General features: G+C 39.8%; 1 protein-coding gene across 3 annotated transcripts in view; it reads left to right on the top strand.

Moving 5' to 3' along the window:
- Positions 1 to 27,891, top strand: part of CDK14 (cyclin dependent kinase 14) — a 504,271-nt gene that overhangs the window by 334,568 nt on the left and 141,812 nt on the right. For all 3 annotated transcript variants that reach the window (XM_036230328.1, XM_036230330.1, XM_036230329.1), the window contains one exon: positions 27,411 to 27,474. In XM_036230328.1, the coding sequence (XP_036086221.1) occupies positions 27,411 to 27,474 (64 nt within the window). The remainder of the gene's footprint in view (positions 1 to 27,410; positions 27,475 to 27,891) is intronic.

Here is a 27,891-nt window from a genome sequence, read left to right on the forward strand (position 1 = left end):
TCAGATATGTGCTTTTCAAATATTTTCTCTTATTATTTGACTTATCTTTTCATTCTCTTAACAGTTTCTTTTGAAAACAGAAGTATGTAATTTTTATGAAGTCCAAAGAAATCTTGGTCTATCCTATGGTTACGAAGATATTCTTCTATGTTTTCTTCTTGAAGTTTTATAGCTTTAGGTTTTATTTTAGGACTCTGGTCCATTTTTAGTTAATTTTTGTATGTGGTTCCAGGGATAGATCAAAGTTCTTTATATAGCTGTCCAATTGTTCCAGTACCATTTGTGGAAAAGAAAAAGCCAAAGGAAAAGACTATTTTTTCTCCACTGAATTGCCTTTGCAATTTTATTGAAAATCAGTTGATCACTATGTGTAATTATTACTAAACTGTTCCATCTCGATGGCAGTACCACACTGTCTTGATGACTAACTCCATAAGTCAAGTTTTCTAAGTCCTTCAACTGTGGCGTTTTAATTTTTTATTCATAGCTGATTGACTGGACTAGATCCTTTGTGTTTCCATATGAGTTTTCATATCTGCTTGCTGGTTTTCACTGAAAGCTTGCTGAGTATTTGAATGGGATTATACTGAATTTGTAGATCAGTTTGGAGATAATTGGCATTTTTAGTAATGTTGAGTCGTCTACTCTATAAACAGTACATTTCTACCTTTACTTAGATCTTTAATTTCTGTCAGCAATATTTCATAGTTGGAAATGTACAGGGCTTTCACATCTTTTGACTGATTTATAACTATTTAATATTTGTATGCTATTGTGAATGGTACTTTTATTTAAAATTCCCACTCTTCATTACTAGCATATAAAAATACAGTTGGTTTTTGCATATCAATCTTGTTTCTTGTAATATTGTTAAAATCAGCTTATTCTGGTTGCTTTTTTTGTAGATTCCATAGATTTTCTATGTAAACGATCATATTATCTCTGAATAGATAGTTTTTCTTCTTCCTTTCCAGCATGCACTTTTTAAAAAAATTAATTTATTTTTATGGTGATGTTGGATAATGAAATCCAGTAAGTTTCAGGTATACAATTTAACAGTAAGGAGTATAAATATTGCATTGTGTATTCACCTCCTTGTACTTTTTAAATTTCTTTTTCTTAATCTGGTGTCCTGTCTAGAACCTTCAGTACAATACTGAGTAGTAGTGGTGAGAGTGTACATCTTTGTCTTGTTCTTGATCTTTGGAGAAAGGATGCAGTCTTTGACTATTAAAAATGATTCTAGCTAGGCTTTTTGCAGATGTCCTTTATCAGGTTGAGGAGGTTTTCTTTCTATTCCAGTTTGTTGAGAGTTTTTATTAGGAACGGATGTTGAATCTTGTCAAATGTGTTTTCTCATCTGTTGAGATGATCATATCATCTTGCATCATCTTAAATAAAAAAAATATGCTGTTATCTGTGTGCTTTGGCATATACTGTCTTTTTCTCTTGTTGCTTTTGAAATATGCTCTTCATCGCTAGTTTTAAATAATTTGATTATTATGTGGTTTTTGCTGTATTTTATGCTTAGGGCTCATTAAACTTCTTGTACATCAGTTTATAATTTTCATCCAATTAGGTAAAATTTTGGTATTGTTTTTAAATATACTTTATTCTACCTCCCCCTCTCACTCTTCTTTAGGAATTATGGTTAAATGTCTGTTTTGCCACTTGATGCACTGCTTGTCAAATGACTCACTGATAGTCTTGACTTTTCTTCTGTCTTTCCCCCCGTATTTCAGTTTGGAGCATTTCTGTTGCTATGTCTTCAAGTTTATTTGCCTTTTCTTCAATGTCTAATAAGTCATTAATTTCATACATTGTATTTTTTTTTTTTATCTCACATATTGTAGGTTTTATCTGTAGGCGTTTGTTTTTTATCTCTTCCATATTTTTCCTTTTCTGCAAAATCTGCTATTTGTCATTTCTGGGTCAGTTTGCTTTTTTGATTGGTTTTTCTCCTCATTAAAAGCTATACGTTTCCTCCTTTTTAAAAAATATGCCTGGTAATTGTTTTATTCAATGCCATATGTTGTGAATTTTTTCTTTCCTAGTTCTGTATATTTTTGTATTCCAAAAAAAATTTTTTTTCATCTTGTTCTGTGACATGGTCAAGTTACTTGAAACAGTTTTACCCTTTCAGGTCTTGCTTTTAGTCTTTGATAGGCAGCACCCAAACTGTGGGTGTGACCTAGGATGAATTTTTCTCTACTACTGAAGCAAGATCTTTCTTAGTACTCTAAACAAGGTTTTGTGAGTTAAGAGGTTTTCCACTCTGACTATTGGGAATATGTACAATTATCAGCCTTATGTGAGTCCTGGGCACTGTTTCCTCTAATTGTTTGAGTGATTCTTTCTCTAGCATTGAGTAGTTTCTTTAACTTTATGCACTAATCAGTACCTAGCTGAATCATCAATTAAGATCTTCAGAGTGTTACCACAATACTGATTTCTTCTTTCCGATAGTCTACCTGCAAATTCTACCAGCCTTTGCTTCCCTGGATTTTCAGCTGCGTATCTCCAACTGAATGAAGGTTACTAAGCTCTCCTTAGTTTTCCCTTCTCTGTGTTGTGACCTAGGAATTTTCTTCAGGCAGTAAAGTAGAGCAATCATAGAGCTCACCTTGTTTGTTTCCTGTCCTTCATTGCCTGATATTGAAATACTTGAGAGCCAATATTTCATATATTTTCTCTGATGTTTTAGTTGTTTCAGGCAGGGGGGTACGTTCAGTCCCTATTACTTGATCTTTGTTGGAAGTTGTGATTGTTGCCTCGTGCCCCATCCATAGCATTTAGCACACTGCTAAGTACTTAGTAAATTTCCTCAAAGAATGACTGTAAGAAGTCACTTACGTAGATCCACCTACAGATAACTGGGTGGTATGTCACTGAAAGAAAAATACATAACTTATTGAGAGCATATGACAGTAAATAAGAAATGTCAGACAACAGAGCGTTTTTGAGTAGGGCTTTTCTGGGCTTTCCTGGATTACTCCACACCCTGGCTAGTTACCCAGGGTACCAGTACATCTGAATTTTACCTTCTTCCAGCACAGCAAAATATTAGAATTAACATGAGCATGAGGTAATTCATTACCTAACTTGATTGATCCAGGCCAGCAGGAGAGACATTAAGTTATCACAACCCCAGATGGTCCCAGACACATGCTCTGGTTTACATAGTAAACAGATTCCCTTCTTCCTTTGTTCCCTTCCTTTTCCTCTTCCCAGGTTCCTGCCCCAGAACCTTTCTCAGGGAGGATTTCTAATTTGTTCTTCACTGAGGGACAGTTGCCCCCACGTCAGCTACTGTTAAAATAATCTATTTTTCACCATCTTCCTACTTTAAGTTCTACTTTCTGGCAATAAATTGTTCTTTGTGTATGTCCACTTGCTTCTACCAATTATTATAATTTTGTAACTTATTTTTTCAGCAAAAGCCTCTCAAAATTTTATAAGCTCAGAATTTAGGATTTAAAGAAAGACATCATCAAAGGAAACTGCCAGGTTATTTTCCACATGGGGTCTTTTTTTTTTTTCTTTTTCTTTTTTTAAATGTCACTCTAGCATTGAGAATATTTGAGCTTCTGTTCTTTATAAATAACCCCAATCTGGTTTAAACCTAGGCTCCTATACTATTAATTCACCAGTGTTTTTAAAGAAAAATCTTTCTATAGACCACACGGTCTCATTATACTTGTATTTTTCTATTCTTTCTTCTTCTCCTTGATTTACCTTGGGATAAGAAAAAGCATTTCTGAGTTAGGAGAATACTTAGTGTCTGACTATAATAATCACAAACTTTATATAATGGGATTAATTTGAGGTAACACGTAATTAAGACTCAGTCTAAAGAGTGTTAGCTCTGCACAGGAGAGAATGGTAGAGAGTGTTTCCAGCCCTGCATGTGACTAGTGAAATAGCTATTCAAAATTGGAAAATTGGACTGGAAAGTAGGTGACCTAATTTTGTTTTCTTTTATAGTTACAGATGTGCTGAGGGTATCTCACAGAAACTCTTTTGGTGGTTAAGCCGAAGACATTTTTTTTTTACTTGTCAAGATATTAGGAGGACCTTAAAACATCAGACTAAATGGCATGTCTTTCTGCTGGTTCCATAACTAGACTTCACCTTTAGTTTATTATAATCCAGCACTGGCTTTGAAGTCACACATTAAGCAAACCAAGTTTTAATACTTAAAATTCTGGTATCAGGGAAATTGGGGGTTGGGAAAGAAGGGAATATAATTGCAAAACAAACTTCCTTTTGCTTATTTTAAGAGGTCCACTATTTATCTCCCCTTGCCTCCTCAAATTAGTTAATTTTGAGATTTTTCTGTTTTATAACTCAATACTTTATTATAGACAGGGGAAAACTAAAACACAAAAGTAATGCGGAACAGAAACAGTGATTACTTTGTGAATTTCTCATTCTTTTTTTAAAGTCAAAACATGAGATAATGTTTAGAATGATGGTTTATTTCATGTTCTTTTCCCCAAGATTTTAAAATAAATATTACCAACTCTACAGCATTGAATAAACCATAACATAGAATGATGATTTTTTTCCTGATCTTTATTAGAAGACCATATATTGTAACCAGACTAAATGTGAGGTAGCAATAGTATAAATCCAGCATTGGAATTTTGTGTGCATTAAACACACTGATATTTTAAACAAACTTACCGTAGTTTAATTGTCATTATACCAAGTTAGCTGCCAGTAAAGCTTAGTTGTCGTTGTCATTAATAGAGTCTTGTTTGATTTAAGATATAAGCATTAAGTTCTACTATGGTGTATGCTGCAGAATGTGTGAGGGGACAGTCTATTTCAGTTTGCAGTAACTGCCTAGCTGTATGGACCAACCATTTATAAAGATTCACTGTTGCCTGGGGCAACTGTAAATGTCCCTTTCAGCTCTCAAAGTCTTTGATTTGTTTCTGATTCATATTAAAACGCATAGTTCTTGAAACTGAGTTTTGAAAAGTCTATTCGCTGTCACTAATATTTATTAATATACTTAGTATATTTCTCTTCTAGCATGCTCTCTTCATCTAACAGTTCCGTGTAATGTGTCAGTTGATTTTGCCTTAGTCTGCTGTGCCTTTGCTTGCTGTCTTTCTACATTAGCTGAGGTCCAGACGCCATAATCTATTCTTATTTGACTCAAACTCACATGCCCATTTTTCCTTTTTATCAAATCTGGTCAGTGTCCTTACAGAATCCCTTATTTACCAAGCTCATTCCTATTGTCCTTTCTTTTCTCAAACTGTTCCCCCTTCCTTGGGCACTCCCTGTTTTCTTTGTTTCCTTAGCCACTACTGTGCATGCAGCCTCAGGAACTCTTCCCTTGCTAATTCCTCTTTACTTGTGATTCAAATCACATAGGTTGTGCTTATCCTACATGCTATCTGTACCCAGCATTGCTCACAACTGCAGAAACATTCGCAGCATTCTTCTTCCTAATAGATAGCATTTTTTTTCAGTCTTTATCGTTCATACTCTACTTCACAGAATATAGGTAAGACTCAGTTCTATGTTTATATATATTTTTAAAAATGTATATGAACATCCCACAAAACATTCATTTGCTTTTACAAGAAGTATCTTAAAAATGGTAGTTGGTGACATATATTAGTAGATTACTACATTTTAATTACATTTTGGGGAATTGTTGCGGTGTTTGGGGTTGACATGTATGTAGCATGTCAGAATTTCTCCCACTTAAAGTAATGGGAACTAGGCTCTCAGTTAGCATTTAATGTAGAACTTTGACTCTTCAGAAATGGATAACTGACCTAAAGTGAACAGTGCCTGTTCTAACAATGACTAAATAAATAGTTCCCTTTTACTGTTATACTGGAGGGTGCTGTGGAGTGACAGAGAGCTGCCTATGAGAAAAAAACAGCCCTCCAGCCAATCTCCAACTGCAGAACCATCTACCTGAAAGTTAGAGTTTCTGCCCTTGTGAATTTTTATTTGAGAATATTTGAAATCTAACATGTTTTCTCTGTCAGCAAGACCATAATACTCTAACACGTTACTTACTACCAGTCACCCTTTACACATGCCTCTCGTTTTATCGTGATTTCTGGCAGCTGTTCAGGCCTCAAGGACTGAATTCTGTGTATCCTTCAATGTTAGAGAAGACTATTCCAAAATACTGTTCAGGACTAATGAAAATTAATAAAGCCATTATCAAAGGTGACGCAGTCCACTAGATGGATGTTTACATTTATTGATTTCTGTTCTTTATTGATTATACTCTAATTGTTTGGTGCATGCCACATGGCTCCACCTGGACTGTCAGCCTCTGTGGAAATGGGAGTTGTATGTTTTTGCCACTCCTCCATAGCCCGTCCAACTTGTGTCCAATCATCAGCTGTTTGGTCAGTATTTCCCAAGAGATTTGCAGTCTAGGTGATAAGCAGAATCAGGGTGCATTTGAAACCTGAATACATGTTGTTTATCTCAGGCACTGCTGTGGTAAATCTAATGCTACTATAAACTAGATGCCTTTTATAGTCATCATTTATGGCAAGTTTTAAGGTTTTGGAAACCAGATTCTATAGAAGTGTGTATGTGTGTGTGTGACTTTTTATTCATCTGTCAAACTTTCAAACAAAACTAAACAAAGCATCATCTAGAGTAACTTTATAAGAATGTGGTGAGTGCCTGTAGAGGCACAGAAAGCGACCTAGAAGGGGTCTTTGTTAAAGCCTTCCACAAATGTCAATATGCCTATTTATTGTTCCAGTTAAGAGAAAGAGGAAAAGGAAATAAGAAACAAAGTCCTTATATCAAGGAAGAAGATAGTCTAAATCCCTATGTGACTCTTGTTTTGTCTGTTCTTGGGTTATTGGCGATATTCCCTTTTTTCACTTTACCTGCTGGAACCCATTTGTAATGGGCAAAATGGTTTTAGGACAGAGGTCTGTTTTCTCTGAAGTTAATATTTCTTAGTGAGGTACATTCCACTTTTCAAAAGAGATTGACCCAAGACTTTGTTCCCCACTGTTTTCTCCAATATGGAAAGATTTAAAAGATATGTAAAAGGAAAAAAAGGCAAAGTACAAAATAGGTCTAAGTGCCCATTAGTGGAAGGAAGAGAGAATTCTGCTGAACAGATGGGTATGACATGATGTACGGGGAGGGCACAGCTATTTCCAGATGGAGGTTTCCTGCAGAGTTCAGGACTGGGCCTCTGCTCACAGACTCACTTTTTATCGACTACTTATATATACCGTTAATTATTATTGTTGTTTTGCTACTTGCATACAGTATTTTCACAATAAAATTTTCAAAGATGAAATTAAAAGTTTTTAGAGAGAACACATTTTTTACAGCTTTATTGAAATATAATAGTTGCTCATATGTACAGTATATAGTTCAATGAGTTTTTTACAATGATAGTTGGTATACAGTAATATATTAGTTTAAGTTGTACAACATAGTGATTTAGAGATTTATATAGTTCACAAAGTGATCGCCCCAATAAACCTTGTACCCTTTTGCCCCCTTACATATTTATTATAATACCGTTGACTGTATTCCTTATACTACACTTCGTATCTCCACGACTGTTTCGTACTTCTTATTCCCTTTGCCCTTTTTCACTGATGCCCTCAACCTCCCTCCCATCTAGTAACCTTCAAAATATTCTCTGTTATCTATGAGTTTGTTTCCATTTTTGTTCCTGTCATTTATTTTGTTCTTTAGATTCCACTTGTATGTGAAATCATATGGCATTTGTCTTTCTCTGTCCGACTTACTCATTCAGCACAGTACCCATTAGGTCCGTTATGTACTATCTTTATCTATCCTCTTCCTTTTATCTGTGTGTGTCTTTTAATCTGAAGTGGGTCTCTTATAGGCAGCATATGTAAGGGTCTTGTTTTCTTATCCATTCAGTCACCCTGTCTATTGATTAAAGCACTTAATTCTTTTTCATTTAAAGTACTTGTTAATAGATATTTTGCCTTTCTTTATTCATATTTTTACTACATATTTTTTTCTTCTTCTTAAAAAGAAACATTTCCTGTAATACTGGCATGAGGGTGATGAACTCATTTAGCATTTTCTTATCTTGGAAGCTCTTTATCTGTTCTTCAACTCTAAATGATAATTTTGCTGGATAAAGTAATCTTAGTTATAGATCCTGGGTTTTCATCATTTTGAATATTTTGTGCCAAGCCCTCCTGTCCTGCAAAGTTTCTTTTGAGAAATTGGCTGCTTTGTCTATGGGTGCCCCCTTGTAGGTAGGTAGCTACTTTTCTCTTGGTGCTTTTAAAATTCTCTCTTTATATTTAACCTTTGGCATTTTAATTATGATGTGTCTTGGTGTGGGCCTCTTTGGGTTCATTTTGTTTGGGACTCTCTGAACTTACTGGGGTGTATGTCTACTTCCTTCACAGGTGAGAGAAGTTTTCCTCATTATTTCTTCAAATAGGTTTTCAACTTCTTGCTCTCTCTCTTCTTCTCTGGTACCCCTATAATGTGAGTATTGTTATGTTCAATGTTGTCCCATAGGCTTCTTAAATTATCTTCATGTTTTTGAATTCTTTTTTTTTTATTGCTGTTCTGACTGGGTGCCCTCCACCACCCCATCCCCTATATCGGTTATTTTGAACTTCCGCTTCATTCCATGCTGTTGATTCCATCTAATATACTATTTACCACAGATAATGTGTTCTTCATTTCTGACTGGTTCTCTTTATAATTTCCATCTCCATTTTTACATTTTTTATCTCTTTGTGAAAGTTCTCACTGAGTTCATCTACTCTTCCACTAAGTTCATTGAACATCCTTATAACCAGTGTTCAGAAGCTGATACCTGTGCTGTGCTTATAGTTGTCTCCAGAGGCCACACCAGAAATCGAGGCCAAGTGCCACCAGCGCAGGGCTTGGAGCTGCTCAGAACGGAGCACAGAGCGCTCTGAGGACACCACTGGATGTGGCTTAGGTGGGGCTACAAGGGGGAGGGGCGGAGTTTCTGGGACTCCTCTGGGCGACCCCTGTTATCCAGTTTGATGACGTCTCAGCTATGGCAGCCCCTGTGTTCCCACCCTGGGAGGAGAGAGGGCACAACGGAGGAATAAGGGATGCTGCCAGCACTTCTGCCTGAGAGAAAGCCTCGCCTCCAGCCCTACTCCGGAAGCCTGACAACTCAGCATCGCCCCGTATGTCTCTGCCCCAACCCCAGCAACCCAATGGCGCTGGAGCTCAGAGCAAGCCAAGTCTGCCATCGCAAATGTTCGGTCATGGCTGTGGCCCCTTTAAGAGGAACGCCACAGCCTCTGTCTCTCGCTCAGCCGCGGAGCCAGGCAACCTCACATCTCTGCCCCCTCCTACCATTGCAGAGTGATTTCTTATTTCTCACCCTAGTTTTAGTGCTTCTGTTCATCTAGACCCCAGGCGACTCTGCTTGCTGTTTGCTCTGTGGTTTCATCACATCCCTGGTGTGGTCACGAGGGATGTACAAAGTTTCTACACTCTTTGCCATTTTGCCCCTCCAGGAGAACATTTTTAAAACAACATCTCCTGGTCAGCTTTCATATAAACTTTCAGCTCAGCAGTAGGCTGAATGCTTGGTGTTGCTCACTTGAATGCTGGGCTTTTGGTCTGTGTATTGCTATTATTGATTACTTCAACTGCCTGACAAAGTGTGCTGATATAAGCAGGTCTGGTGGGCAATGCTTTATGGTGGATGAGTGTCAGAACTTCTGGAAGGTTTCTGTATTTAAAGAGCTCCGTAGTCTGTTATTCGTGTTCTGTGAGTAGGCAAATCTATGCACAGAGATAACAAAGCATTTTGAATTATAGGGCCACCAGGGTGAAAAAGCCAGCCAGCCTTCCAGATTATTTCCATAACTAAAGAATGGTGCTGCTAACCAGCTTCATCCAATTTCAGGGCATGGATGAAACTAAGTTGCATTGGCTTTGCACCTGCCGGCGTTTGTTCCGGCGAACAGTAGACAAATGTGGGGATGTATCCTGAACAGAGGCATGGGGATGGTGGTATTTCTGAGTAAATTTATGATATAGTTCATGTCATTACTGATGAGTAGATACAAACTGGCTTAGAAATCCTGAGTGCAGAAGAGGCAAAAAGAAAGAGAAAGGAAAGGAAGCCATCTTTATTTAGAAACTGGAGGAACACTGTTATGTTGCAGAAAGAATCTAGGCTTTGGGATAAGAGCTCTCTATTCTTTTCCCTCATCCTCCATTTACTGGCTGATTGTCTTCATACACCAAACTTCACTTTTTGAGCCTTGTCTATATCATGAACACAAGAGTACCTTGCCTGTTATTGTGATGATTGAAGGTAAAGTAGAGAAGAGTTTTTAGCCAAGAGAGCCTGGCATACAGTCGTCCACAGTAAGTAAGAATATCTTTGCTGTTCCTATTGGCAGAGGTGTAGTAGCGTCTGTGCTAAGTTTGCTTCTACTTGCAAGGTCAGCATCAGCGGTGCGGGCTGTCTCAGCTCTGTGAATGGACAACTCCATCCCACTAGTAGCTTCATGGGACTTCTTTCATGCCTGTAGGATTAAGCTTTGATGCTCTTTCTATGCTCTTTCTCAAGGAAAATTACACCAAATAGACCTAGCTTTGATCTATTTTCAATTTTGACTGAATTATGGACAATAATACTATATTTTAAAGTACAGCCAGAGACTCCAGGCTACAAAAAATCAAATCCTTTTTAGTCTTCTCAGATCTTGAAAGTAGATGATTAACCATTGTCAGCTCTACATTGACTTGGGCTTTCTTAGCTATTAAACTCCTGGCTTCAGTTAACACCTCTATTCTCTCTTTAATCCTGTATAGTTTTTTTTTTCTTGTAAGAACTTAATTTCAGAAGAGCATTTATGTATTCGTTTTGTCATTTTAGCATAGAATTATGCTCTTTAGTATGTCTATCCTAAAAGCTACTTTTAATATAATGGTTACAAAGCATCCTATAGATAATGAAAGGACTATTAAAGCATTAATTTTATTTTTCTTTGCCACTTAGGGCTTTCTTCCCCAGAATGCCCATGCTGTGAAATTCCATGTTAGTAAGATCACAGGTGGACTCGAAGTACAAAGAACTCTTTCTATTCCTTGACAATGCTGCGTAACAAACCACTTCAAAATTCAGTGGCTTAAAACAATTATTTATTCTTGTTCAATGCTCCCAGGTCAGTTTGTGTTGGCTGATCCAAACTCAGTTCATCAACTACAGGTTAAGTCCAAGTTTGCTCCACGTATTTTCTTCCTCCTTAGACCAGTGGGCTAATCAGGGCATGTTTTTCTCTGGCAATGGCAGAAGGGCAAGAAGTGTGAACAGAAACATATGCTACCGTCTAAGTCTTAAGTTTGTAATTTTCTCTTTTACTTTCAACCCCATTCCATTGTCCAAACTAGTCAAAGTGCCATGGAAGAACTGCACAGTCATCCGGCAGAGGGATGAAGAATCAAGATTAATAATACAACCAACTACCTCTGGCTTTGCCACTAACCATCCAGGGACTCTAAGCAAGTCTCCAAACTTCAGCTTCTCAATGATTGCGTCCATTCATTTGTGGCATTCAACAAATAATTTCATTATCTGCTCCGTGTCAGGCATTGTTCTAGGTGATGGGAATACAACAGTGAATAAGTTGGTGAGAATCCTTGCCCACGTAGATCTTATATTCTAGTCAAAGAGACAGACAGTAAACCACAGGTATGTGTGTAGCAAGGAGCCAAGAGGCAGAGATTGCACTGAAATTTATATAAATGCAGATATGGCGCTCTAGTTACTATAAGACAAATAGGCATGTATATTATATTTTTATTAGCAACTTTTTAAAGTTTGTGTTCAAGATGAAAAGAAAACAACTGGAATAAATCTCCTTTAGGTTATTTCCATTGTATTTTTTTTTTAAGGTTGTCAGTTCTTTCTGGGTTGATATATAATAGTCTCTCAAGAAGAATTATTTCCTGCATAGTAAGAAGCTGCATCCCCTTAACTTACTCCTGTGGCCTCTGGAGCCTCTCACCATGCTCTCTTTTAAGACTGATGCTGTGTGGAAGTAAGGAAAAACTTTTGGGGGCATCAATGTTTTAAGCCCTTGGAGTAGACATTTTTCATCTAATGAAACAACTGAATCCTCCAAAATTACTAATAGCTGGGGTTCTGTCAGGAGCGTGCAAACTGTGGTTTCTGTGGACTTCCTTGTCCTGTTGAGGACTCTCCGTACTTAATGAGGTCATGCTGCTCACATCACAGTTCCCCCTTCTCACACGGTGGGATAGTGTCCTTACCGAGGCTTGTTCATTTGTCAGTACACACGATTTACCATTTTCATACTAAGTGCGTGGCTGTTCCTGCTGCTCCATAAATCTGTTTTCTGTATGATGAAATGAAACCGTGATATGAAATTTGTTTGATTTTTTTTTGTTGGTTGTAGTAGTGTTGGAGCGATCTTTCTATAAACTTGACTTTCACAGCTTCAGCAAGATATATAATATGTATCTTCAACTGTGTGTATACGTTATATATATAATTCAGGAAAGATTTTTCAAACTAATCATTCTTACTCCTGGCAAGACAAAAGAAGTACTGTCATACTTCTTATGAGATTATGAATTGGCATAATGAGTCTACAGAAAAAATTAGAAAAAATTTTAAAATATTCTTTTCATTTGGCTTAGAAACTAGCCTTCTCAGAGTTGCTAAATAGTCACAAGGACACAAAGATTTCTGACTAGAAAAGTCCAACAATCAGGAAAGAGATAAATTATTTTTTATTATTATTACTACTACTATTACTATTAGCTAACAAAGTGCCGTACTAAGCATTTTTATACATTATCCCATTAACTCTCACAATGCTGTGAAATGGGTGTTATTATTATTCCCTAATCATAAAAGAAAGGTGTGCCTTAAAGAAGCTAAGCAAGCCACCAAAATGATAATGATGATGGTGATGATGGTGATGGCAGCTAACATTCACTGAGCGTCACATAGTATTCTAAGAACTTTATATATATTATCTCATTTCTTACCAAGAATCCAATGAGGTAGCTAACCTTTGTTATCTCTGTTTTCCCAAAGAGGAAACTGAGCACAGGGAAGTTAACTAACTAGAGTAAAAGAGGTTAAGTTATAGCATTCAAAATATTTAAGTTGAGATTTGAGTGTGGATTGATTTTGGAGGCCACACTCTTAACAGTGCCTGCCAAAATCATGTGGTTGGTAAGTAAATGGCAACACAAACTTTTATCTGGTGGATAGTCTCTTAATCACCAGGTAGCATAGCTAGTTAGGTAAGCTAATTCCATTTCATGGATTGGCTTGTAGTATGTGATGTAATGACTTACTCTCTTCTAAACTGAATGGTGTAAATATATAACATAGAGAGGTTGTCAGGGGTAAGGAAGAAATGAGTTCTCTCATCATGTCAGGATCATACGTCCCCCTCTTCATTTCCCCTGGCTGCCTCTAGGATGTGATGATGGTTTCCCAACTGGAAAATTGACTGGATTGGGATCAGTAGTTTCATCCCAGAAGGAAGGATACCACCTGAGCCCAGAACCTAGAAGCAGTGTAATACTTAATCAGGAGTGTAGACTTTGGAGCTAGTCACTTTTTTGAAATCCTGGTTCTTCTGCCTGTGTGGGAAAGCCTTAGTTGAGTCCCTTAACATCTGTAAGCCTCAGTTTCCTCATCTGTAACACGGGGGAATATGGCCTACTCAGAGGCATTGTTGTAAGGATTAAATGAGATAATATAGCAACACATCCTGCTCAAAGGGAGCACTTGGTGCAGTGGCCCAGACCCTCCTTTGCCTCGGCTGGCACTCTCCAAACAATTCTTCATTTAATAGAGACCCTGGAGTACTTAATGCTCGCATATGCACCCTTCTGAGGTCTGCAACCATGAGCCTTCCATGTACACAAGCAACTACAAGCATTCTCCCCTCCCCTCCCTCTAAACACAGTCCAGCCTGGTTTCAAATGCACATGATGTCCAATAGTTTTGAAGTAACTTTTAAGAAATACCTGTAGGTGCCTGCATCGCCACTGGCATCGTCTAAAATAAGTGAGGTCTTCTTGGTCAGGGATGGGAGGGTCTGTTTCTAATCTAGTCATAGAACTTTTCATAGTATATGTTAATAAGAGAATCCAATTCTGCTTTATATTATGAACACACCATGACAAAACTTAATCACCTCTCTCAATGCTACAGTTGTTACCTTTGCCACTTTGTTTGGATCTCTTAGTTCTAAAGTCAGCGATGGAAGAGCCTAATCAGAAGAGATGGGTTTCTAGCAGCGGATTGTCCAAAGATAGGAAAATACATTTTCAAAGGTATCTTGGGAAAACCTAGCTCATTGGTTCAAGTAACAGGTGGTTTAAGCTTACTCAGTGAATAATTTAGAAGAGGACAGTGAGTTTTATGACTTCAGTCTCATTAAGTTGCATGTAGGCAAGCATGGTACTTGGAATGAGAAAGTGCTGAAAATGGTGGTAATCGTTCTTGTCCTCAAGTCTGGCACTTTAAGGGACTGTGGATGACTTTATCATATGGCTGCTGCCTCCTTTCAACAGGGCTAGTAAGAGAAAGAAAGGCGCGCAAATGGCTCTGTTTGTCAATTACAGTGTAATCTGAAAATGCGTCTCCCCAGGACAGTCTTGTGCGACTGCCCGTGCACTGTCTCTCAAGCAGCACAGGAAGGTAAGAGTGGCAGTGAGCGTGTTCTTCCTTTTTGAATTTAATTTCATATCTACTAAAAAAAAAAAATGAGTCCCCAGTACTCTTAGGCAGCAGTGCCATTGGCCAAAATCCTAATTTTTTATCTTTCAGAAATGCCTACTAACCCTCAATCCCCATTCTTCAAAGTGTTGCACTGTGAGCCTCTTTAGTCATAAGTAACCATAAGACGGAGGTGGCTGAATGCTAAAAAATCTAGTGAGCTCCTTGAAAGGACTGTTACCTGCCCTTTTTCTAAATGTCATGAGAAGACTTTGCACCTTGGTTGGGCTGGCCCTTGGCTTTGTTGACAGGCAGTCTCATAAGGCTGTCCTTTGTCCCTGTAACCTGTCTGTCACTTTGGGAATGAGGGCAGCGGAGAGGGACCAATGAGATGCTGCCCTCTCAAGAGACCCGAGGAAAAGCAGCTCCTGAGGAGCCGTGCTCTGTCAGTGTTTAGATTCCTAACTTGGGAAACTCTATCCTTTACTGAAAATAATAAGTCACCCTGGTAATGTTTGGTGATGTGCTAATAACTCAGAGTAAAAACAACTTTTTAAGAAATAACAAAACAGGGTGGTCTTATGAAAGTATGATGGAGAATAGGAAGAGACAACCCATTGTTGGCCCATTCCCTGGTTTGTTCGAATATCTTTAAGCTCCATTTTGTTCATTACATGAGGATAATATTCATAGTCAGGGGTCATCATGTGTGTTTAAATTATTATTTTTACGGCATAATCTAATGGGATCCCATTAGTCCTCACGAGTCCAGAGACCATTCTTTCTCCTCTCTGCCCCCATTAGCTATTTCCAACAACCTATTTCCAACATTATTTGTAATATCTCTGTAAATCAGAAAACAGGATTTAGGGTTCATTATTCATTATATCACATTTCATATCCTTATATGCTGAAGCCTGCTTCTCTCCCCTAAGCCCCCGTGAACATGGTAAACTCTGTTCGAACTGTCATGATGAAGGATAAATTAAAATCTGTGTGCTTCTCCCCTGGAGCACCTCGAAGACAGATTCTCACCTCTCCTGGTGAGGGCCCTTTCTCTGGTTATGTGTTTACATGACTGTTCTTGGAGTGTGTGTCTAGAGAGATCCCATGTCTCCTCCCTTTTTTATAAGGATCTTAATTCCATTCTGAGGGCCCCATCCTCTTGATTCAATCTAATCCTGAGTATTTCCCAGAGATCCCATCTCCAGATATCATCATGTTACGGGGTAGGGTTTCAACATAATGAGGTTTTTTTGGGGGGGGAGGGAGAGGGAGTGAGGGGTACACAAACATTTACTCCATAGCAATATGTTTTTGAAAAAAACTAATTAATGTATGAGGAAGATATAGGTATAATCTGCTTTTGCATCAGTCTCTTAGCTGAGTCATATATAACCCACAATGCATAACTGTCATAATTTCTAGTTATTGGAAAATAATTGGCCTAATATTCCATTGATGCAGAAATGCATTAAAATAAAATGTGAAGTTAATCAAATAGCTCACGATAATCTAGGCTGGTGCTGACGAGGCTGATTTAACACCTGCTTAGAATTTAAAATCGCGAATCACGGCAGTCGAAAGTGATAGCGGGCTCACTGGAACACCGGTGACGAACCCACAGCTCGGCGTTGTCCAGAGAACTGCTGAACCGCAGCCCTCCTGTTGTCGTCAGGAGCATCCGCAGTTGTCAGGGCCCAAGGGGCAGCCACACTTCCTGAGACAAGACCTCATTTTCAGCTCTTAAGTAATTTACTCATTTTAGATTATAAACACCAAATTTTAGCAGTGGTGTTCCAAATACCAGTTCTTGACATGCTGAATTTGTTAGGAATAAGTAGCCCACATGTAGCTGACAGTCTGCGGAACTGCATGCCAGTTGCCAGGAGAGTGTCACCTTAAGGCTGAGTCTGTTCTTGAGCAGGACTCGGCCTCTGGGGCCAGCGGACCTAAAGCTTATGATGAAGACCACCCTTTCTGGGGGACTAGCTGTATCCTAGCTTCCAGAGCACAGTCCTGACAATAACAGGTTCGCAGTAGCTTTTTCTGAAAAAAAAAAAAAATGAATAAATATGTAAGAATATATATGTTGAAATTATAATTGTGTATATCCAACTAGTACACGTACGGTTGCATAAAAAAACTATAATAAAATATTTCCTGTGTCGCACATACTATAGAATTCTCTGGACCTTAATCTTTAACAGGCTTTCTGCTAGTCAAGTTACCAGAGATTTCGTTGTAACTCACACATTTCTGCATCTCCCATTCAAAGCTCTAAGAAAAGCAGGATCTTTTTTTAGAACAAGTGATGTATGGATTCCCTTTCGGTCGGCAGCCCTGACCTGCATATTCCCAGTATGGGCACAGCCTTTACCTCGTTCTGCTTTCCCTCCCCGCATCCCCACCACTACATACACACAGCAAAGGGGCGGGAGCGCTTCCTGTCAGTGCCCCCCACTTCTTCCCAGAGCCCGCATTCTGCCTCTCCAGGGCTCCATCCTGAGTGCAAGCAGGTACCTCTGTGAAAGAAGAGGTTGAAGAGGCTGTGAGAGGAGGAGGAAAGTCCAGGCAGACATCCTTCCGGCAGCCTCAGGCCCCCACCTTGCTGTGTCATTGCCCCCTACTGACCAGTGTTACAAATGCAGAGAAAGCGATTCACTTTTTGACCACCCCTCACCCCTTCCGTGAGGGCTCTTGTCACTTCTCCCAGCTCACAGCTCCCTTTCTGTTCTTGGCCTCCATCCCCATCCCGGCCTTCTCATGGGCTTGGAGGCCTCGGGCCCGCCCGGTCTCCCTCCTCTAGGCTGGAGTTGCTGCCCAGGCTAGAGCATGGTGAGTCTTGAGGACCAGAGCCCTGTCCTGCTCCCTGGCCACCTCCAGGGGAAGTGTTGTGATCTCCATGGTGGCTGCATTTTTATCGGAAATGCTGTTGTATGGGGTGGTTTGGCTCCGTAGTGCTTTTTGGTTTGTTATGAATTTAACAGCCTTCTGTGCATCAGCCAGGGGACTAACCACCATGTAGAAAATCGTTTCTTTGGGAAAATATATTGAGTCCCAAACAGCTCTTAAATTGTTGGAACACAACTCCATTTTAGGTGCCAATTTTTTATTTTTGCAGCATGGAATTTTATAGTGGTGAAGGGATAATAAGATGGCTGCTGAGCTTTCAACAAAAGATTAGCTATGGCATTGTATCCTATACATATATATATATATATAAATTTAAAATAATATAAAAATATTTTGTAATCTTTCTAAGGATGATAAAATTACATAAAAAGAAAAGGTAGAGAATGATGAAAGTGATTCAGGTTGTAGCTTACTTCGGGTTGGGGAGGCTCGGTGATTGCATGGGGCCTGAGCCATAAGATTAGATGTGGTCGTTAATAAGCCAGCTCTTGTCTGCGCTGGCAGGCTCAGGGGTGCTTATTATGTTAATTAAAACAACATTCTGTGCACTCGGTCCACAGGAAGGAAAAATAATAAATGTATTCTCTTTGGTTTGAGAGATAAACACTTCTGTTACTTTCATTAGGATCAAATAAGAGTGAGTGACAGAATTGGTTTTCTTAGGAAACAGCTATCTGGAAGTTTCAGTCCTTGACTTTGAAGCCAATCGATGTCTAGTAGGTCATACCAAGCACAGCAGCACCTGCTGGGAGGAAGGGAGTTGCTTAGCTAGTGAGGTCGCCTGACCAACCACTCACCGTCCGTCTATCGGTCTTTGCTGGTCTCACACACGCAGGTTGCTTTAGGAGTCAACTGAGATGAGTTGTGTCCTATTAGTAATGTTGTGCCAGCATCTGAGTGACAAGGTGGGAATGTCACCAGACATAAATCCAGGTTGTGTCCTGGTTCTGTTTCTCTCTTCTAGGGGACCTAGGCAGGTACCCCTCTGTGCAGTATAGTGTTCTCATCTGCAGAGTAGCCAATATTTCCTATTTTATTGGGTTGATGACACCTCATCAAGTAATAGGTTTAAAATTGCCAAGAGTAAAGCAGCTCGTTTGAAGTAGTTATTGCTGCAAGTAGACATGTTTCCACAGCGCTTCCTGTTTCCTGTTTACATGGTTCCACAACGTTTCCTGTTTATGTTTTCTGTGTATAAAATATCCATTTTAAGTATCATTTATAAATAATATTTTGTAAATGGTAATTTTACTCTAGTGGGCTGAATAATGAACACCCAAAGATATTAGTCCCTAATCCTTGGACCTATAACCTTACCGATTTGTAAAATGGGTTTTTACAGATGGTATTAAGTTAAGGATCTTGAAATGAGATTATCCTGGATTATCCATGTGGTCCCTAACTGTAGTCATTAGCATCCTTTAAAGAGAGAGACAGAGGAGATTTGATACAGAAGAGGAAAAGGCAGTGTGAAAGAGGCAAAGATTGGAGTGATAACGGCCACAAACCAAATCCAAGAATAGCCTTAGCCCCAGAAGCTGGAAGAGGCAAGAAACAGATTCTCCTCTGGAGCCTCTCGGAGGGTGACCATGCTGACATCTTGATTTCAGCCCCGTAAAACTGATTCCTAATTTATGACTCCATAACTTTGAGAGAATTAAATTTCTGTTCTTTTAAGCCACCAAGTTTTTTGTTATTTATTACAGCACCCACAGGAAACTAATACATTCCCATTAACATGTTTTTTTAAGATATTTTCTAAAACACAAAGTTTCATAGCGTTATAAATCTGTTCAGGATCTTTGTCCATTAAAACTTTAATGTCATAAAAATGAATATTTAAAATACTACATTTTTGAGGGCAAAAGTTATAGTTTTGCATTTTTATGTCTCCCAAAAACAAACACAGTTTATGTTCAGTAAATAGGAAAACTGTTTTCATTCAAGAAAAAGACAAATTGATCAATTTGGGCATGTGTTATATTTAATATATGACACATATATATGTCATAGAATTTTAATTGGCCTCAAGTTTTCAACTGAAGTAAAGAACATCAGTGGATGAACCGAGTATTTCTTTAAATTATTATTTACATCCTGCCAGTGTCTAGAAACCATTGGAAGCCTATTGTCCTAAGAGACTCAGGATATAAGACTGTTAACGTAAGGACAAGGCAGGTTCCAGTGGACGAGCTCTGGTTTATAGGATGCTGAGCCAGCCCTCTGTGTCGTCATTGTCACCTGCAGCAGCTCCTGATAAAGCAGCCCACACCACTGAACTTGAAATTGCCCATGACCTCTCCTTTCCAAACATTCTATTTGAATAAATAAAGATGGAGGTGTATCTGTGACTGTAACTTCCTCCTTGCTACTTGTGCTTTGTAGGTCTAAAATCTCCAGTTCGAATGAATTTTTTAAAGCAGTGCTTCTCAAACCTCGGTGTACATGTGCATCACCTGGGGCTTGTGTTGAATTATAGATTCTGTTCATCGGGTCGGGAGTGGGGCCTGACCATCTTGCTGATGCTGCGAGTTCGTGAGCCGCGCTTCGAGTAGCGAGGCTCCAGCATCTCGTGCTTCTGCCTCCAGGTCCCACTCCTTGGCTTCATTTTTCCACATGTCGTGGTGCTGCTTCAGGTAGGCAGCCTAGTTCTGCTGCGCTCGCATGGCGGCATCGCCCCCTCCAGCCTCTGCAGCCTTCACTCTCCGGCTCCCGAACAGCCTGTGCGGGTACATTTGGCTCCCGAACAGCCTATGCGGGTACATTTCCGTCTGGTGGCTCCCGCAGTTGGGGACGGACAATCTGAAGCCAGTGTCACGGTAACATCACTCAGTGAAAAGAAGAAGAGAAAAGCTATTGGAATAAGAGTGAAATCAATGAGGGAATCAGGGTTTAGAAACACTAGGAGAAAAGAGAGAGGGAAAAGAATAAAAATTTCATTGGAGGAAAACATTTAAAATGAGCTGCTTTTACTGCATAATTTTCCAGTTATATGAGCATTTTCTGGAGTAGTTTCAAATTTATTTTCTAGTGAGCCTCTAATTTATCTAACAGCCAGATTGCTTATTTTGTTCATTCATGTACTGAGAATCTTTTCTGGCCCTCTGGATCCAGGCCGAAGACTTTTTAAAAAATTTATAAACCACCTAACTACACTGAGGACCTCTAAGAGATGGCCTGTATAGATCAGGCCAGTGGTCCCACCCTTATCTGACATTAGAATCACTGGGAAGGTTTACAAAATTCCACACACCTACGCTGCAGCTCAGCCAATTAAGTCAGAGTTCTGAGGCTGTGTCCCAGTCTTTAGCATCTTTAATCTATTTTTTTTTAATGCTTCCCAGATGATCCGCATGTGCAGCCACGTACCACTAAACCAGACCTTTACCTTCTAGCAGGTGCATTGAACTCACTTTAAATAAAACTCTAAGAGCTGTCCTTCACTCTTTGGGGTTACTACTCATCTAAGTCTTTGCCATGTTGAAAACTCTGCACAATATTTTGGAAACGTAATCTCTTTTAATCCAGCGACTTTAGTTGAGCTGTTTATTAAATATTCAAGCAGCTGTCCAAAGCCTTGGTAGCTTTTCATTTTCTCAGTCTAGTGACTCCCCCTGCTGGCCTTTCTCAGGTAAAGCTCCCTGCTCTGCAAAATCCCACTATAGGTTCCAAGGCTCAGTGAAAAACAAGCCTTAATCAGCATTTGAAAGCAGTTTTTCTAATCCCAGATCCAACCTGTATGCCATTGACCATCACCAAAAATAAACAGCTCGAACATTCTAATCCTTTATCGAGCGGCATTTTAGGGAAGGATGGAAGAGAGGAATATTGTGCGTATACCACATTCATGCATATATTTTGCTTATCTTGCTGCTGGAAAATATTCTGATATCCACCATTGATTGTGCTGGTTACCTGCAAAATAATGGACACTGATAGATACTTACTTTGGATAGGAAATAGAAAGGAAAGCTTTCATCTATCTATGCCTTTTCTACCCTCCTTCATCTAATCATACCCTTTTCCTTATCAACTCACTTCTCCCTGTCTACCCTGATTCGGCCAGATAAAAACAAAGATAGATATAAATGCATGTCCTCACTTTATCACCCAAACTATTTGTTGTTGTATTACATCAGAATTTTACTGCGTTGGACCCTTGTGTCTATGGAGGCAGAATTTGATCCTTATTAGATCTGAATGCAAAAAGTGGTTTAACTGGAGCTAAGGACAGCCCTTAGCTCCAGTTAAACCTCATAAGCCTGTCTATTCATCTGCGACAGCTCCTGTCATTAGAATGTTCCTTCTTTGTTGCAAACTCATATCTTACCCCACTTCCCTTGCTTTTTGTCTGACTCATCACAGCATAAGTCTGTCCCGCATTGACATGGCAATACTCTGTCTATTCTAGGTGATGTCCCAAACTGTTGTTTTTCTCATTGAGGGTAAATGTTTTCGATCTGTCTCATGGGACAAGGGTCCACCACCTCCTGACCTTTCTGGATACATCCCATAGAAGACTGCTTTGTTGATTTGTGTCCCTTTTCACAGGCAGCACCTAGTATTGGGCAGCAATTCAGACGTGCTCTGGCTAGAATGTATGATATAATGATTCAATCTATGCTAGTTGTTTATTTCTGCATAACATTATTACCAAAACCTCACCAACAGTACACATTGATCAGCTCACAATTCCTGTGGGTCAAGAGTCGGGGCTGGGTTTAGTAGGTGATCTGCTTTAAGGTCTTAACAGGGATGCAAGCAGGGTGTCAGCTGAGCCTCCAGTCATGTGAGGGTCAACTGGGGGAGGATCCACTTCCAGGCTCATGTGGTTGTTGGCAACATTCATTTTCTTGCAAGCTGTTGGACTGAGGGGCCTCCCTCAGGTGCTTGCTGGCTGTTGTCTGAGGCTACCTTCAGTTCCTTGGGGCCTTCCCAACGTGACTGCTTGCTTTCTCAAAGCCAGCAAGGGAGAGTCTCCTAAGTTCTCCTTTCTCTCTGGCTCATCTTTGACCTTTACACCATCTGTTCCAGAGTAGAGTGCGAGGTACCTGAGCCGAGTTCTTTCTGCTGTGCCTCTTCATGAGTTTCGTTGAGGGCTGCTCACTGCAGGAATCTCCCAGAACCTAAAGCAGTACAGCTAGGAAGCGGTCATTATTTTAGAGATGTTGTATATATGGACTTTCAAAGTTGCAGTTTAAGATTCAGAAAAGTTATTTGGATGTTCTGCATTTTCTTAGATTTATTGCTAAGTCAGTTTGAAGTCATCAATACCTCAGTAGAGTGCCCGGCTCATAAAATGGGAGACGCTAAAGTGCGAACCTGGCATATTCCACATCTCTTCGTTAGCACACACTTGCTCGAGGCAATTTATCTGCATTCGATTGGCCAGAATTCCTCTGTGCCAGAGTCTATGTTGGAAACTCCCGACCCCTTGACCCAGAAAGAACTAATAGCAGCCTTCTCGCTTAAACCACACGCATGCTTCAGGGAAAGCCCAGGGACCCCTTTCGGCAGCCCCGGGGCCGGTGCAGAAGCAAAGACCAGCAGATGTGAGAACTAGTGGAACTATTAATAATCTAGAAGGGTCAGTAAATATTTCTGACAGACACTAGCTCTTGAACTCTGAACTCCAGAAGTTTAGAATTTGCTTCTCTTTTGTTCTTTGTGAAGTAGACGTTTCAGCAGAGAGGCCCCTCTTTTTTTTAGTGTCTTCCTCTGCCTATCAAAGAGGCTGTCAGGACGGGTGAGATTTAAGCTGTACCTGTCAGTGCATAGGTTAATCTAAAAGAGTAAGTTTGAGGTCCTTAAATCATTGTTTATCAGGGTCAGGCAGTGAAACCTACTGATAAGGTAAGATTGTTCTTCATTTTTCTTTAATAGATGCTAAAAGTCCAGGAAATCACAGAGCCACCCTTCTGGGAACTGTGTATATATGAATATAGGGAACTAAGACCATTTTGTAGCTATATTTTGACATTTGCTTTCTATTACCATGTGTATGCTAAAGAATCTCAAATATTCTCCCCAGACCTTAAATTCCTCTCCCAAGATCTATATCTGTATTTCCAGCTGCACATTACACATCTCCTATCTTGACCCACAGGCATGACTAACATTTAATAGGCCTAGAACTGTACTCATTGCCTTCAGCCCCCAAACATGCTTTATTGCCTGCATTCTTGATTTCAGCTACTAACTTCTTGTTCCCTATAGTACCGTTCTTAAACAGTAGGAAATGCATTTTACATCATGACTCATAGTGTTGCTCGCACACATGGATACAACTTGAACAAAAGTTTCATTTAAAAATATGTATCTTTACCATGTATGTTACCCTCTAATATCTTTTCTTTATTCCTTCTTTTGAAAAATGCTGATGTAAATACTCTAAATGAAATTTAAAATCCCCCAATGGGTCATGCAACCTATAGTTTGAGAAAATCTGAAACAAATAAAATATAGTTTCTTTGGATTCAGGATCTGTCCTTAGCCTCCCATCCCATAACCCAAACCTCACACTGTCACCCAGACGCACCATGCATTTATTTAGTCAGCATTTACTGACTACAGATTTGATGCCAACACATGGCAGGGATCCAAAGACAGACATTACGGTTTTTGCTCCGGGGTCCACAATCCAGTGGGGAGATAGACAAGTAATCTAACAATTACGAGGCAGTGGATAGGTCCTACGCTAGATAGGTCCTACAAAAAGCCCTCGGAGATCGCAAAGGCCACCACGTGTAACTTGGACCAGCAAGTCCAGAAAGCCTCAGGAAAATGTGATGCATGAGCTATAGCTCAAGTCAGAGGTAGGAGTTAATCTGACCAGTCATGGGCAGAACATTCTGGAAGAGGAAATCGTTGAGGGGAGGCATGGGGGCATGGGTGGCATGAGAATTAGGAGAACTAAAAGAATTTTGACATAAGCCCTTTCTTATAACCAGAATACTTTGCTGACACCCCCACCCTTTCTTGTCTTGGCCAGCCATTACTCAGTGTTCCCTCTCCCACTAAATGATCCTCTCCGTGTAGCTTTTCTCCCCACCCTCAGGTAGGCTCGAGCACACCCCACTTGGGGTGCTCACCTTCCGCCCCACACCTCTGAGGAGACACCTGTGTTGAAGGCAGCCCATCGCTGCTGCTGTGCGTCTGTCTCGCCACAGTGGGAGCACCTCAGGCCTGTCCCTCTGTCTGTGTGATGACTTCAGTAAATGTTAGCCCAGTGAGGAGGTGAACCAATAAAGGAACAGGGCAATGTGCAAACCAAGGCACTAGTTTAAGGTGAAGCTGCTTACATGAATATGTAGAAGACTTTTTAACATATCAAAGCATGTCACTTTAAGATTAAAAGGGGCCTCAGATGCTTATTTACAGATGTGGTGACCACATTTTAAATGTTGATGGCAAACCAGATGCAATTCTTTTTTTTTTTCTTTTGCACTGTTGTATTTGTAAAAGATTATTATTTTTGGCTTTTAGAGAATACCCCTTTTTCCTTCTAACTTTAAAGTATCTTGGTAGTGGAATTTCCTAGTTGATTAATATAAATGAAGTTCTGACATGAGAGACAACACACACCCACTTTTTCTAGGGCACAAGTAGCCTATGATCTCTAACCATGTATTTCACCTGAATTGCCTTTCCCAAAAAGGCTTTTACAAGAAACAAAATTGACTTTTAATTCTTCTTTTCCTTTTGCCCACTTTCTGCCCACTTTACATTTCCTGTGCCAATGGCCCAGGAGTTGTCTGGCAGGAGAAGAATTTGAGGTCTGGAATCTCATCAGCAATGCTGTTATAACAGGGGGAAAAAAAAAAAAAAAAGACATATTTTCTTTACTCAACCTGGGTGAGGATAGGATAGTGCCTGTGAAAAAGAGTTGCTAACACAATATTGTAGAAAGAGGTAGGTACATTCAGGTACTTTATGAGGAGCGAGAGAACGAGGTTCAGGCTCTGGCTGGACTTTTCATTCTTTATGAAACCTTCAGAGGGTCCCTTTCATATGTGATGCATTAGTTGTGATCAAGTCATGATTTCTGAGCTGAAAGTTTCTCAGCTTTAGTTGCTAAAGTTTAATCTTGTTGGACTCCTTCGTCCTTCATGCAGAATTCAGGGTGGGCTCAAAGCAGAGCTTCCCCAGAGGAGCTGTGTGTGCCGCCCACACACCTGCTCATCTCCCGGTCTTGAATTCATGGTCAGAATTTAGTGAAAAGAAAGGGGGAAATGCCTTTTGCACAGACACCCTTACCGGAATTGTTCATGTCAGACACTGTGTCTTGGTCTCTTTCTTTATCTTACAACTCTTCCAGGCAGTTTCCTTTTAACCCCCACCCCACCCCTCACTGGTGTGGCCTTGTTTGTGTAGATCTGCCTATTAATGTTCACATTAAATAGTTTGCAAAATTAACTAGCTACAATTTAAAAAATCCCCTGAACCCAGATTCAGTGTTTCAGTGAGCAACATAATACATGCGTTTAACCTCTAATCACTCGTCTGTGTGTACCACCCTTGATGTGACAGCCCTGTCCCCGCCTAGTAAATAGATGCATAAATAATCAGAGCTCAGTATTTCCTTACTGCCTCATACTACCTGCTCATCCTCAGAGAAGAAGTGAATATGCTTCATTACCTCCCAGGATATCGGCCATTCCTGCTGTTTTCCAGCTTCTGGCTTTTCCTTTTGCCCTTTCTGACCTGTTCGACTGTTCATGTTGGTCCATGATTGTTTGAGTCAGAACACACCAGGGGTCAGTGTGGAAAAAGTAGGTGAACTAGATTCTCCCACGTGGCCAGCACCTCCCTCACATGGCCCCATTTGCCATCAGTGCTTTGAATAATATCTAATAGGTGCATAGTGTTTACTCAATGCCAGGTAGTGTTCTCTCCACCGATGAGGTAGGTACTGTTATCTCCTCCAGTTCGCAAACGAGGACATTGAAGCGCAGTGAGGTTATTTCTTGCCCACAGTCACATGGCCAGTAAGTCAGTAGTGGAGCCAGGAGTCTCTCTCCAGGCTCTGGGCTTTTAACCCTTAAATTCCATGATCACTGAATATGATAGCCATAGATGGTGGAGTTGGAAATTCAGACGGGGCGTGCCCAGTTCTCTGTGAGTGGCATTGCCAGAGTGAACATCGTGGTGACAGAAGAGCACACAGGGGAAGAAGGTAGAAGTGCGGATAGAGAAAGGAAAAAGTGTAGGGAGAGCGGTGTTTTGGTACAAGGAAACTAAATCATGTGATTAAATATGTTGCCTGTGATGAGCAGCTGGGCCAGGAGAAGACAGGGACCTCCCAGGCTGTGTGTCTTGCTTCACCCAAACATTCTGATGTTCAGACGGAGGGTGTGGGAGGAAGAAATGACAGAATTCTCAGAACCGTTAAATGATGAAACATCTGATACCGGAGTGAAGGGTGAAAGCTCATGAAATAATCATGAGGGGCACGGACATACTTTATTCAGTTGCATGAAGATGACTTCTCAACATTTGAGCCCTAAACCTGCTCATTAAGTCTGGAACTGATAAAGCGCAGCCGATGTAGCTTGTCTTCCTGCGTTCAGCTGTGTCTGTGAAGACACAGACATTCATCTTGGGCAGCTCTTTCGCTGGGCTTGTTTTTCCTGAAATAAAATCCCTGGCACACAATAATGGAAAAAAGAAATCCAGAGTTTCATCATATTCAGTGTACTGTTTTCTACACTGGAGGATTTTGAGTGCTTTGGAAATAATAATTCTGTTTCCCCAATTTCCTGCTCTCCACTAGGTTCTTGGAACGCCAAATGAGGACACTTGGCCTGGAGTTCATTCTTTACCACATTTTAAACCAGGTACGTTTCATTAATTACAAGTGACTAAATGCTTCTTTCACGCAAAGGTGAAGGAGATAAACGTTCCCCCTTAAGCTAATTAATATATTACCTTGAAAAGTTCTGGTTACTTCTGTCATTGTATATTCTACCTATTGGTGGATTTTTTTTTTATTTTAACATTTCATTTGTCTGTAAAGATCGAATAAGTGATACCCCTCATGAGAGATTTTCATCATAATGTGCTTCATCTGGTTAAATTGGATAATCTTAATATAGCCATTGATTTTGTCATCAGTTAGACTAGCATCCATGTTCACTAAAATGAAATTTAAATCAAAGTACTACACTGTGTGACTTCTTGTGATAATAGTAAGAAAAGTATTAAATTGTAAAAAGAAAAACATCGCATTTCGATTTCTTCCTTAAAAACTAGTA

Source organism: Rousettus aegyptiacus, unplaced genomic scaffold (assembly GCF_014176215.1).
Source record: "Rousettus aegyptiacus isolate mRouAeg1 unplaced genomic scaffold, mRouAeg1.p scaffold_m13_p_13, whole genome shotgun sequence".
NCBI classification, from domain to species: Eukaryota; Metazoa; Chordata; class Mammalia; order Chiroptera; family Pteropodidae; genus Rousettus; species Rousettus aegyptiacus.